This window comes from Chinchilla lanigera, unplaced genomic scaffold, assembly GCF_000276665.1.
Source record: "Chinchilla lanigera isolate Chin_1 unplaced genomic scaffold, ChiLan1.0 scaffold00048, whole genome shotgun sequence".
Classification (NCBI taxonomy): domain Eukaryota; kingdom Metazoa; phylum Chordata; class Mammalia; order Rodentia; family Chinchillidae; genus Chinchilla; species Chinchilla lanigera.
The window spans coordinates 8,997,774-9,012,330 of record NW_004955449.1 but is presented as its reverse complement, the minus strand read 5'-3'; the positions used below and the strand labels follow the sequence as shown (position 1 = coordinate 9,012,330).

At 34.2% G+C, this 14,557-nt stretch overlaps 1 protein-coding gene across 3 annotated transcripts in view; it reads right to left on the bottom strand.

Moving 5' to 3' along the window:
- Positions 1–3,026: 3,026 nt before the first annotated feature.
- The window catches only part of Scn3a (sodium channel, voltage gated, type III alpha subunit), a 112,851-nt gene continuing 101,320 nt past the window's right edge, over positions 3,027–14,557 (bottom strand). For all 3 annotated transcript variants that reach the window (XM_005393301.2, XM_013518814.1, XM_005393300.2), the window contains exons 22-28: positions 14,381–14,503; positions 11,894–12,166; positions 10,880–10,933; positions 9,989–10,126; positions 8,486–8,590; positions 6,513–6,783; positions 3,027–5,647 (exon numbers count right to left, since the gene is read on the bottom strand). In XM_005393301.2, the coding sequence (XP_005393358.1) occupies positions 4,452–5,647; positions 6,513–6,783; positions 8,486–8,590; positions 9,989–10,126; positions 10,880–10,933; positions 11,894–12,166; positions 14,381–14,503 (2,160 nt within the window). In that variant the 3' untranslated portion in view covers positions 3,027–4,451. The remainder of the gene's footprint in view (positions 5,648–6,512; positions 6,784–8,485; positions 8,591–9,988; positions 10,127–10,879; positions 10,934–11,893; positions 12,167–14,380; positions 14,504–14,557) is intronic.

Genomic DNA, 14,557 nt, shown 5'->3' with positions numbered 1-14,557 from the left:
TAGCACAGTATGATAAACACCATCACACATGCATATTAGGCACACTGAGAAGAAGTGATGTACTCCACCTGAACAAGTCTGAGGAAGCTTCCTGAAAGATGACATCTGAGCCAATTATAGAACGACAATTGTTTACTATGGAAGAGATAGAGAGGGAGACAGACAGACAGATGGAGGGAAGGAGAGAACAGAGAGAGGAGAGAGGAGGAGAGAGGATTTCCGGATGAAGAGAGTAACACATACAGAGGAAGAAAAGACACCCCAAAGACATCATAATTGGAGATTATGTGATCTTGGGAGTGAGAGGCTATGTTATCAAGTGGTGGTGAATGACAGATGATAGTGGGATATATGGAGGGCAGATTGTGCAGGGTATTTCTTATTGCATAATGAGGAGGAGGACTGATTCTTTGTTCAATGGTGCTGTCAGGCTTAGAGGGTTTCACATCTGTGCTTCAGTATGTTGACAGGCAGAATTAGGGAGGATGGTAAGATTCTAGGAGGCAGAGATGAGATGGGTAATAATGCAGAAAAAGGACCCACACGAGTCAGTAATTACTTAAGTTTGAATGTACTAAAATACTAATTATTGTTTTCTGTAACAGAATTGTATATTATGAATGTTATTATAAGAGAATTATATACGTCATTTGTTCATTTATAAAAATGGTACCCTAGGGAATATGACTCAACCCCAACTTCTTGGATTATTGTAACTAATGTTACTAATGACAAATAGGTATGCAATTTTACAAATGATTTGTGACTTATTGGGTTTGATATATTTATTGCCTCTTATAACTCCATAACAACATGGATAATAAAAGTCATCCTTTCAATCATTTGAAGTATCCTTCAACTCTGTGGTATAAAATATTTGAGGACAAGAAAATTTCCCTTAATGGTGGTAAAGTCAGGCCAAAAGTTATGTCTGTCTGTTCAATATTTTCTGAGTGATACTTTAAAATACATTGATACATTTTTCTTGTTAAATATTGCCATGATAGAGGAAATTGCTCACTTTGAATAAGCAATTTGATTTGAACATACACTAAAGACATACAACAGGCAGCATTCCCAATAATGGAGGAGGAATCTACGGAGGACAAGAATTTTATTTACCTAAATTACAAAGATAATTTAATGAGGAAAGAAATGAAACCAAAACCGAGTATCAGGACTCTTGACCCAATTCTTTTGACAGTTCCATGAAAATGGTCAACACCGTCTATATATAATTGCTACTGACTGGTTGAAATGCACAAAATGCTTCTCATGTCATTTTACTGAGTTCTAACTACTTGAAAATGAGTAAGACGCATACAATTCTATAGCTATTGTCTTTTGGTTACAATATTTGAAACCAGCAATATTGTTTTCTTGTTGTACAATCTTTTTAAAAGAAAGAACAGCCGCTTAGTTTCATTTATTGGTGAAATTAAGATTCTTTAATTTCTTAATATTGTTATTTCTATGGAAAACGTAATCAACACTATTTGTTTTTCAAATCAGAATTCTATCATGAAGTCTATTAATAGATTTTTCTCATGGAAGAAGTTATTTTAAAAATCTATCAAATTATATCAGTAACTATACTCTGAACGATAATCTTTAGCTAGAGGAGTATATTTAAAATTGTTCTATCTTTTCTACTAAAGTCTATTCTATTTTGAAAGATGATATAATGCATACGAATAGGTTGCTTGATTAGTGGTTATATAATGGCATGCATGAAAAGGCAAAAAGTTTTTGCAAAGCATTATTGGTCTCTCTGTGTTGTCAGTGAAACCTGTAAATTGACTTGAGTGTAAAGAAGCCAATTAATTTCAGTTAGTCACCTTGTATAATATATTTTGGTGAAATTACAAAATATAGATTTATATCCAAGTAATCTTAAAAATATGCATTATGACTTGAGTTTTCTGTTGACAATAAAATTTAAATTTGATCTGGCATAAAACCAAAACAACATATATTCTCAATCCCTGTATCATTAATACTTTATATGCAAATAGGAGTTCATACAGCACATTTAAGTAATAAGAATGTAGCCTTTGTTAGTGAACAGGAAATTAAGAGATGGTATTGATTAATTGGGAGGAGTTGAGATTAGAATGGTTATAGCCAAAGAATTAATTAGAATTGGCAGCCATTGTAGGTGGCTACTACTATTATAATCAAACATGAAGGACGGATCATGTGGGCTTGATCTTTTGCACACATTAAAGTTCACAGATACTTCCTTTAATTAGCCTTTATCCTGAGGAGCTTCTTTGTAGACCATGTGCTAGGTTATAAAATTCATGTGAACTTTCATGTACACAAACATAAGATCAAGTACCTGTTTCGTTAGTTACATTTATTTTAAACTGCCACCAATGAAAAGTCAGAGGCCAGAAAATGAAACACAATAAAAATGAAATATTTATTCTTTTGGCTCAATAATGAAGTAGCTCACCATTCCTTTTAGTAATAGCATTTCCCTGCATGCAGATCATCAATACACTACAGTAAATAGTTTTGTAAAAGGAGTTAACATTAAACTTTTGGTTTGTGCAAAAAAAAAAAAAAAGAATTTGTATCCTGTTAGGTAACTGCACAACTTTGCTACTTTGTTCATGGCTAAAAAGGACAAATTCCATGTCATATTTTTAATAGCTTTAGTGCAGCAGGAGTTAAAAAAATAAGCCTAGTTTGCATATGCAAATACTACAAAAGTTGAGTTAAAAAAAAACAAACTTCCATGAATGACAGGTTATTTCGAGGCAATCATTGTTGGTACAAAATGGCCTAAGTTTGAGTTTTTCATCAATGTATTTCCTATTAGAATGCTAGAAAATATATTATAACAAAGAAATCCACAAAACCATTGTCTAAATTTTATTTTAGGAAATTATCTGTTGAAAATTCTTATGGATTCAAAAGTTTGGAACTGTGATTAAAAATAAGAAGCAAAAACATAAAGTAAAATAAATTGCCATGTCATCAACCTGAAAATAATTTTCTTATGTACAAAATGCTGACAAATAAAATTGATCATATTTTTACATTATTTATATTTGAACAAGTTTTGGACATATTTTTAGCAAAATATGAAGTAAACGTTTTGACAATAGGCTGCATGTGGTGTGTGTCCTTGAAATCAAGAAAGATACCATATGATCTTCAGGTTGAATTTAAAATGCAAAAGTAAAGGTGTTTTTGAATAACTTCAAACTATTCTGCTGGACATGGAGACATTAAATTTGTTGAATTCATTCTACCATCAATATGTGACTTCTTCTAACTAAGACTTTTGAAGAATGGATTCAATAAAATAGAGCAGCATAGGCAATATTAACATGCATTAGTGATAGCCTTCAAACTAGTTATGTATAATGAATGGTACAGGATACACCCCTGTTGGAAGCTCGCAAAAGACACATACACTGTGGTACATATTTGATTTAATAAAAGTTGTTTACTGGGATATATATATATATATATATATCTCCAAACATGCACCACAGAATAAAATAAATATTTACATAACAGAGGGTATTTGACATAAACTGTCAGCTTTGCTGAGAGCAGAAAATGGCAAAGCAATATTGCAGCAGATAGTGGAACCACTATTCTAAAGTGATATTTTAGATATACTTTTCTAAAACAGATTTATTAGGATTTATTAGATTACTTTTTTTGGAAAGCATTTAACCAAAATTAAATATAGAGCTCTGGAACTTAGAATAAAATTTGCACTTGCTGAAACAGAATACTTTGCATAAAAATAATCCTTTAAATATTAGAGGAGACTTTACAGGCACATAACTGTTCAGATATAAACAAACATAATAGACTAAACACCTTTAAAATTAAAGCCAGTTAGAAAATGGAAGTATTTGAAATTGTTAGCATTAAAATTTTTTCTGGTTCTGAGCAAGAATTTCATCTCTCTGGCATAATATTTTTGTCTGAGTATTTCAGAGATTTCTAGAGTAGGAACACCGGGCTCTTATATACCTTTCCCACAACATAAACTTCATTTACAAAAATAGTGACACAGTAGTATGAATAAACTATGAATCAGGGATCAGAGAAATTCACTAGAAGAAATTTTGTAAAAATATGGCAGATATGGAAGTTAAAAATAGAGTGGATGCGAGTATTGTACTAAAGGTGTTTGGTGTAGTTACAATGATCACTTAGCACAAGTATTCCTATAGTCTAGGTAGTCATTAAGTTCTCCTCAGCAGTGTCAGCTGGTAATGAGAGCAGTGACCTCCTGTCAGTGTTGGTACCCTGCCTCACAGAGTTGCAGTGACAGAGAGGTTGCTGTCTTGTATAGGCACTGACCATGAGTATTTGTTGAAACAGTCAGTTTGGCGTGGATCTCCTCTGGGAGTCCAGATGACACATTTACCTTCATAGGCTGTAAACAATTGATTACAAAGATCTTTCTTTGTTTCTTTTTACTTTTGATTTTCTCTGACCTCTTTCCCTTTGCTTTCTTTTTCCGCCTTGTCTTTTTCAAACTTTTCCTTGTCTGGTTTTGTTACACTATCGTAAGAAGGAGGAGAGGTGGTAGAGGAACTTCCATCTGTTTTTTCTGGGGTGGAATTCCCATTTAATTTGTCAATAACCATGTCATCTCTTATAGCTAAGTCAATCCTTCCTTTGATTGTCTCTTTGTTATATTTACTTGATATGTTTTTTAACCTTTGCTTTAAAAGATAACATCTGAAATTACGCTGAATGATAGCAGCAGACACCTCCTCCTGTTTGCGTTTCAGAGTGGTTGTGATGGGCTCGTAGGACACTTTGGAGGGATTCGATGCCATGAATCGATCTTCCATCTGTATTCGCAGGGCATCCATCTCTCCACTCTCACCCAAAACCCGCTTTGTAAAGGCAAATAAGATGTCCAGGCAGTGGATCCGGTCTCCACTGACCATGGGCAGGTCCATGGCAATGAGCTGCACTTTGTTTGGTTTTGCTATGAGGAGAGGGGGATCCAGGGCAGCTGCAAAATCAGAGAGCTTGGCAAACTCTATGAACTGAGTTGCATCAGGGTCAAACTTCTCCCAAACCTCATAGAACATCTCAAAGTCATCCTCGCTCAGGGGCTCTGCACTCTCTTCCGTGGCAACGCTGAAGTTCTCAAGGATGACAGCGATGTACATGTTCACCACCACCAGAAAGGAAATGATGATGTAACTGACAAAAAAGAAAATCCCAACAGATGGGTTCCCACAGTCACCCTTCACTAAACTTCCAGGGTGGATTGTGTCAGGGTCACAGTCAGGAGGTGCACTGTTGAGAATAGGCGCCAGTAGTCCATCCCAGCCAGCAGAGGTGGTGATTTGGAACAGGCAGATCATGCTATTGCCAAAGGTCTCAAAGTTGAACATGTCATTAATTCCAGCTTCCTTTTTAACATAGGCAAAGTTGGACATTCCAAAGATGGCGTAGATGAACATGACCAGGAAGAGCAGGAGGCCGATGTTAAACAAGGCGGGAAGGGACATCATCAAAGCAAAGAGCAGTGTGCGGATCCCCTTTGCTCCTTTGATCAGACGAAGGATTCTGCCAATCCTGGCAAGACGGATCACTCGGAACAGGGTAGGGGACACAAAGTACTTCTCTATCAGCTCAGCGAGAAACATTCCTGTGGAATAATATAGATCACAGCTGAACTGTGCTTGCTCTTATAAGAACTGAACAGTAGCTTGCTCTTACAAGAATGTTTCAGTGTGGGTGATCTATGAAAACAGACTCATTTTGGATATAAACCTTTACTAAATATTTGGATCTACTCTGTAGTATAATTTAAAGATTACCAGGTTTTAGTCAATGAATCTGTAATTACATGAGCCAATATGGACTTTTGCAAAGTCCAACTAATCTCGGCTATTGGCATGGCAATTTAAGATTATACACCCCACATACTATGAAATGTGGCAATAATGAAGATTATTTCTGAAACATGAATACTGTCTTTTGTTTTTGACTAATGACATTCTTCAGTTAGAGGAAAGTGGATAATGTTTGACCTGAAGCTCTAAATGTGGAATTCTACAATATCCCGTCTTCTGCATTCTCAAATCTTGATCCTCTCAAGATCTACCTCCGATAGACCACTCTTACCTCTGGGAGACTGCTAACGCTTCTGAGGAGCATCAGTCATTGCCTCTTCAGTGCTTCTTGTAGAACTGACCCTACCGCACTTTAATAAACTTTTTCAGAGATCCTCATTTCCCTCCCAGCTCATGAATTTGTTTAGGACAAGGAAAGGTTCTGATGCTTTTTGTTTCCTGTCCTCTTCTTCAAATCTAATATTCCTAATATAGTTTCTAAGTAGGGGGCTTTGTCAATATATCCAGGTTTCAGAGTTTCTATTCTAATATATTAGTATTGAAATATAGATTTGCACATACTACTACTCTCAGACATAACTTCATGTTAAATGGCTGATGGCACTTGGGACACTGTTTCACTATCACTACACTTCACTGTAATTCAGCTGTTCTTACCCACGATGGAGAGAATCACCACCACAAAGTCAAAGATGTTCCAGCCTATTGTGAAGTAGTAGTATCTGAGTGAGACGAGCTTCAGCACAAACTCTCCAGTGAACAGGACAATGAACACAAGGTTGATCCGGGACAAAACTAGGGTCATATATTTGCTCTGGTCATCTGTTTCTACCATCATGGTGACCATATTGAGGCAGATGAGGATCATAATGCTGATATCAAAGACTTGTCTGGTTACAAAATCAAAGACCATTCCTTGGAATTTATTCTGGAAAGGGAGACAAGAGGGAGCGGGTTAGTGCATCTACTTTCAGATGATGATCCAGGAAAATGGAAGAGAACGTCATGAGATATGCACCTTTCTCATATGACCATGAACAATTTTGTGTGCTCCCTTATTTTTTTTTTTTTGTCTTTTTGAGACAGAGTCTCACTATGCCGTTCAGGCTGGCCTTGAGCTCACTTTGTAGCCCAGGCTGGTCTTGAACTCTCAACAATCCTCCTGCCTCAGCCTCCTGAGTGCTGGGATTACAGGCGTGAGCCACCACACCTGGTTTGCTTCACATTAAAAAACCAAAAAGTATCTTGTAACAACAGAAGATATGATGGCTCCCTTAGGCTCTTTAGATACATATCTAAACAAAACATTCATAAATTGATGGCAGCTGGCTGACCACATGTACAGATTTTGCTTGATGTCCGTAACTGATAATTTTGTAGAAATAATGACAACTAGTAATGAAGACTTACAAAGTAGGTTAATATAGGCAAACTTGTAGATAGATTAATACCCCAATTAGTATATCAATAATTTAGGAATTTGTTGTTACACCTTACTTCTCAGAATATGTTGGTTATTTTTCAATTTGACCTTTTCCAGCTTTGTGTGTCTATGTGTGTATTAAATTATCTATTTTTCTCTCCATCTACTGTTAAACTTTACCAATGCTTTGACAAAATGCATCACTTATGAAATCTTTATTTTTTGTTCTATTAGCAATCACCTTAAGAATCACATGCCTTCAAAGTTTCCTATATTAATGTGGTTGTTAAATATAATTTTATTTTAGAAATTCTTAATAATTTAGAAAGAGATTACATGGCTGACTCAGAACATAAGGTCATGAACTAACCATGTTTCCAAGTTTCAATAACCTTCAGAAAAGTAGGTTCATTCCCTCCCATGGACAGCATCCCACATCTTTTTCAACCTCGCCCTCTACCTCCCAACTCCAGTAATTCTTAAAAATATAGTAAACTAAAACAACTGATAGGACTCATGAAACCTTGTCAAGTTCCAGTTCTACTATTTACATGTTTTGCGATCTGAGTTATAGTATTTATTTTTCTTGGTCCTCAGTTTCCTTATTCTTTATGTGTCTCAGAGGAGGATAGAAGAGTTAAACTCTCAGCATAATCCATCATTATTATGCCATTCCATAAATATTATGAAGTGCTACAAAGTGTGATTTCTGAATATACTTTTTTGGGGTGTATTTGGTGAAATAATAAATGATTCTGATGATAGACTTTGTTTCTAAACAAGTTAGGAATGTTTTCTATTCTTAAGAATGAAAGCTCAAAAGGCAAGGAGGGAGGCCAAGGGGAATGAGGTAAGTCTAGAAATTTCTATCTACTAAAAAAAAGCACTAGATAATGTCTTATAATAATGTCAGATGAACAGCAGCCAGATTTGTTGTTCACAGTAGAAGGGTGGACCTTGCTTTGGAGAAGTTATTAGGATCTCTGAGTTGGAGGTTTACAACTCACAAAATGTAAAGAATATTACCTAATATCAACCTGTCAGTTGATATTGTGCATAGCAGATGTAGAACATGCGATGCAATATGAACTTTATAGTTAGGACTGTACATTAGTGATATCACCCAAATGTACTGATTCTCAGCATTGTTCAACTTGATTAAGTGGGAACATGGTTTTAGACTTTAAAGTGTTTAAGTAATTCTTACTGAAGGCCGAGGTATAGGTTTCTGAGGTTTCTTGGATCCAAGTTTCTTCATTGCATTGTAATATTTTTTCTGTTCCTCTGTCATAAATATATCTTGACCTCCAAAGTGAAGACATAATATAAAACTGGTTACAATCCCATCATGGGTTACAGCAGTACTTTTGTTAAAATACTTGAATCTTCCTTTAATATCGTTCAATTTTTAATGGCTATTCTTCTTTTAATTATAAAATTATTCTGCTTATTCCATTTATATGACATTTTGAAATTCTTAAATAATATACAAAACTGATGAGCATATATAACTCTGACTAGTTCAGAATTCTAACTTGATTATACCATGTTTTTCTTTGTTGTTTTATTTTTGTTTTTTTTCCAGTACAGGGAATTGAATTCACAACCTTGTGCTTGCCAGGCAGGTGCTGTGCCGCTGAGCTAAATACCAAGCCCTTGATTATACCATGTTTAAAAGAAAGCTTAAGGGTCTCATATATGTTTTCTGAAAGAAAATTATTTTCCTTTTCTTCTTTAATCAACAATTTTGACCATTTTGGGGGATCAGACAGCATGCTTGATCTCAGAATTACATAGATACATGGTATATGACACAGTTTCTTGCTCCTCACAGGGCAAGATACTAAACATAGTTGGAAAATGTGCAGAGATATGTAAAACAGCATGGCAGAAGCAACAGTACACGGGGAGATAGGCTTTATATAGACAGTGTCCTTAAACTGAGATTTAAAGGATGATTAAGAATTTAGAGGAAGGAAAAGGAAAATGCACACACACACACACACAAACACACACACACACACACACACACACACACACACACGAGAGTTAAGATAGTTATACTACCAATTGCTATTAGTTCACAGAAAAAAAGGTTTATGCCTATATTGTTTGATCAATTTTTCATGCCTATATCTTGTAATCTGAGCAACTACTTTAAAGATAACAATATGCAATGCACTAACCTTTGTTACTCTCCTACAATCTTATTTTGAAATTTTGTACTTTTTTTTTTTTTTTAAGACTTTACTGGAAAATACATCCTAGAAGAAAAACTGTCATGTTTAAAGTCATGGAGAAAAAGGTCTTGGCTTGCTCAGAAAAGGTTAGAAAAGTTCGTGTAGATCTGTGTGTAACAAGTCTGGTGGTGATAATGGGGGGTCTGTAGTCACTGGGTGGCAGGGTGGTAGATGCAAAGAATGAGATGTGGGAGACGAAGTTGGAGAATTGGATGGAGATAATTTCTGGAAGGTTCCGGGGAGGGGTGTTAAAACAGTGTTAAATTGTTGTGTCAGAAACATTCTCTAGCCTTTCGGAAGTGGGTGAACCTGGAGAGCAGCCGTTGACTAGGTTCTGTAGTTTAACTGACCGTGGAGTAAACTGAAACTAATGTAAACATGATCCAGGTCTTTCATGGCTACAAGCATCCTGCTGGTTGTAACACAAAGAAACTCAAAACAGTGAAAAATGAGAGCTAAAAAATACTTATCTTCTTTTTCTGCTGGTTGAAGTTATCTATGATGACACCAATGAATAGATTTAGAGTGAAGAATGATCCAAAGATGATAAAGATGACAAAGTACAAGTACATATATAGATTTTCTTCATATACAGGCTGAAGTTTAACCTGAATCATATTGAAAATATTAAGTGACATTAAAATGATAAATATATAAATAACAGTGAATGCTACTTAATGTAATTACTTTTGTCTTAAGATACTATTTATAAAAAGAATTTTTAAAATTACCACAAAATTTGCAAATATTACAATTGTTCTTGAGTCTATTTCCCATTTTGTCCTACTTATATCATTTAAAGTAATATAAATAGGAAAAACACCCTGTTCTTACAATACGTTATTTGGTTTTGAAAATGCTAGCTGTTGGAAATACAGTTTTAATAGCAGAATGTCAACTTCTAAGAGTCAACTACAGCAGAAATAGATATATTTTGAGAAATTATTCTTATACCTATTTTCAAATTTGAGTTTCCATGAAACCTGTTTGCTTTTAAGTATCATAATATTCTTGGAAACTCCTTCCAAGGCTAATTTATCAGAATCTTCAGGGATAGAGACAGAAATTACTCTGCTACTGAGCAACTTTCCCACTAAACAGTCTTATTTATAGGACTAATATGATGTTTCTGATCCATTCTATTAGCTAGTCTTTCATAGTAGATATATATCAGAGATATATGAACCAAAATATTTATGTAAAAGCATATTAGTTTGAACAATTTTTATATGCAATGACAAATGCTCTGATTTTATGCAATAGAAAATTCTAGATATTTTAGCTAAATTGTCTACAATATTTACCAAGGAAAATCTAAAACAGATCTGGCTATAAATAGATAATAGTTAAGAGATACTTACATCTCGCGAATCAACAGCTGCATACATAATATCCATCCAGCCTTTAAATGTGGCCTGTAAACAACATGTATTAAAATGCCACATAAAAATTTCATCCAAGACTGGCATTGTATCTTATGAAATTCTGACACTATTATTATAAATAATCTTGTACAATATTATGAAACTTTCTCTGAAAAGACTGAAATGAATTGAAGAAATAATTAAAATTAAAATTTCAAAAGGGTTTGTATTTTGAGTCTAGAAATTGCCTTGTTTGTTTCTCTTGGAAGATATTCTATTCTTTTGACAGAAAAAAATTAGAGATTTAATTGATGAAATTTTCATCTCAGGCTTACATTCTTTTAATATCAAAAGTAAGTCCTATATTGAAACCTATGGTTATGTTTAAACACAATTCGATCATTTTCTTTAACTGTTCAATAGTACATTTAGGGGCTGAGAATTTAGCTCAGCAGCACAGCACCTGCTTGGCAAGTGCAAGGTCGTAAGTTCGATTCCCGGTACCGGAAAAAAAAAACAAAAAAAAAAAAAAAAAAAAAAAAAAAAAAAAAAAAGTACATATACAGTCAGTTATGTAAAAATATTAAACATGATACATTTTATAACCTTTTCTATTCATAGTAAAATCATATTTTCTTAGACATTGCTACAATAAGTTATCTGCCTAATAATATAGTTAATTCATCACTATAATATATACATTGTTATTTTAATATGTAAAAATTGTTCCTTTGGGAATGATCACTGCAGGAAACTAAAAACGATAGTTGTGTTCAATAAAACAACAAAAAAATAGGGAGAAGAAATATATTGAATTAAATATATTGAAAGCTGCACAAGAGGAAATATAAAAACAACTACAACATCTTTATAACCAAATCTAGTGAATATTATTTCTGTTATCAAGTACTTTCTAGTGTCAGAAGTTAATCATACAATGAAAATCATCAGAGAAATAATCTAGCTTGAATAATTCTAAAAATGCTTTCAAAACTCACAGTAGCCACTTACCACTTGAAGTAATGCAAGATAACCAGCACCAACATTATCAAAATTTACTTTCACATTTTTCCACCGAGCTTGCTTGCCTAGGGCCTGACAATCGCTCAAGTTGTTGACTTCACTAACTTCAAACATGTTACCAGTTGTCATGTTAACACAGTGGTAGAACTTGCCAGCAAACAGATTCACACCCATGATGCTAAAGATCAGCCAGAAGATGAGACAAACCAGAAGCACATTCATAATGGAGGGAATTGCTCCAACTAGGGCATTCACAACTACCTAGAAGAAGCATTGAGGAAAAGACAAAGTACAAATTACCAAAAGGGAGACCAGTCCATTCACTTATGTAGTTAGTACTAAGAGGTGTCTGAAAGGAGTTAAATAATAATCTAGGTGGATTTCTAGTTCTACAATGTTTCCTCTAATACTTTGCAGTTCATATTTGATAAGGGAAAACAAACAAGAACACAAGTAAAGAGCTAAGGATTTAAGGAAAGCAAATACACCAATGCATGAAAAGAAATAAACAAAAACCTGATAAAGTAAGATGGAGTCAGAAAATGTTTGTATGCTAGGAAGAAAGGGAAAAAAAAGATGTATTAAATACCACCAGTATAAATGATCATCTTTAAATAATACATTTTAATTTTCAAGAGCATGTATTATGGATAATTTGAAAAAATGAGCAAACAAACCTTTTGCAAATCATCAAAGTTTTCAAACTTTCTTAAACCCTCCTCAGATCAGGTAACTTTTTATAATTATGAAGAATAGATACAGGAATATTCAAGAATCTTTTGCTCTGATTATTGAATTCTAATTTAAAAATGTATATTAGGAATAAGAAGTGAGATTTATCTATAGAAGTAAGAATATTAAATACAACCTCATTATTATTATACCATCTCTTCAGTGTTCCCTTTGGGAGCCCATGCTATTTCTTCTAGCTAAGCTGCCCTATTTGGGTGAGGGAAAATTCAATCCCCTTTCATCTCATAAAATTCAGAAAAGACTGAGACGCATTTTAAAATCTCTAAGGAGGTCAATAGTAACTTGTCTCATTGAATTTAATCTAGTTCATTTTGGACTGTTTTGTGTAGAATTTACATTCACTTAAACTATTGTTTCATTTAAAATGATATAAACATCATTTTAGAAATCAAAAACTTTAAGTTGACACCAAAATCTGAAGCCTTATGTTATAAAAGTTTTCTGGGATAATTAAATTTTATTTCTTCAAGAAATAAAGTCAAATATATTACAGTTGCCAGGTTTTTTCTCCTACTGAAATTTGTGTAAAATCCTCTACACTCCTCAAATACATTTACCTTCAAATAAATATATGATCCATTTAGCTGGAATCTTCCTTCTTTCATATGACTGAATTAAAAATGTTAGAATGTTTTTCAGATTAGAGAAAATTTCTACTTTTCCATTTTGTTCGGTGACTATCTTCTCTTTGAAATGAACTATTAATATGAAACTGTGAAATGAGATGAGACCTTAAGGAGTATTAGTGACAGTAGACTGTTTTGAAAGGAACTTGAAAGTGAGTAATAATTGCTATGACTTTGTTAGCAGTAGCAGTGAAATAAAATTACAATGCAAAAACCAAGCATTTCTTCCTTGCAATGCTTCTGGAGAGTCTGGAGAATAGTTTCATTCTCCCTGATGAGTAAATTTTGCAGTCCAGGCTGAAGCAATTTCATTGCCCAAAACAAACCACCTCCTTACATAAAAACCCTGTGGCCTTGAAGAAATTCATTATCCATATGCATTTGCAAACCAGATTAAACAAAGCTAGCTTTTGTGCAAAACAGTCCTGGAAAGGGTGTGGCAAGTGTGTGCTTTGTGTTTAAAACCATAATATGTGTTCTAGGAAGAGAACAGGAGAGGAAAACGCACGAGCTGTGGGAGAAAGCGAAGCACATTCTGAACATTTATTTGAAAGTTACATTTATAAAACAAAGCCTGAGGGTGTCTCAATGCTTACCTAATTATCCTAGCGACTTGTTTTGCTTCTTGACTATGTATAGATTTTGTAATTTAATTTTGTTTTCTTGTATAACTATGGTTTTTATTACTGATATTAAATCAACAAGAAAGTACACAAAACCAATTTTGCCTTTTAGTCAGTGCCAGTACCTTTCCAGGAATCAAACTTATCAACTTAGGAAAACAAAAAGGCTCTCCTGAAATGAAAGTCAGCAGTGAGGACTCATTTCAAAATATGTGACAATGGGAAGAAATAATTGCCAGCACTCAGCTTTTGGATTTTGTATGATCTTTGGACTGTAGCCTTGGCGCTGCCAAAATTTCTCAGGTATCATTTAAATAAACTTTACTTTCAAGATGTTAGGCTTAGTGATCTCTAAGATCTTGCTCTGAAATTCAGAAATTCTGTACATTTCAGAAGAGTATGCAGCCCTGTATATAAATCACTACCTACGCACAATTTTGACAGGAACCTTGTAGAGTTCCTAATCTTCTTACCCTCATTCCTTCAAACCGGGATAAGGCTCTTAAGGGTCTTAAAGCTCGTAGTGTCCGTAGGGATTTGATGGCACCAAGTTCTGAGTAGCCAAGAGCATTGGCTACCAGGCTAACCAATGAAACCTATGAAAAGAAAGCATATTAATCAGTTCATCAGGGAATAAACTGTTCACAAAA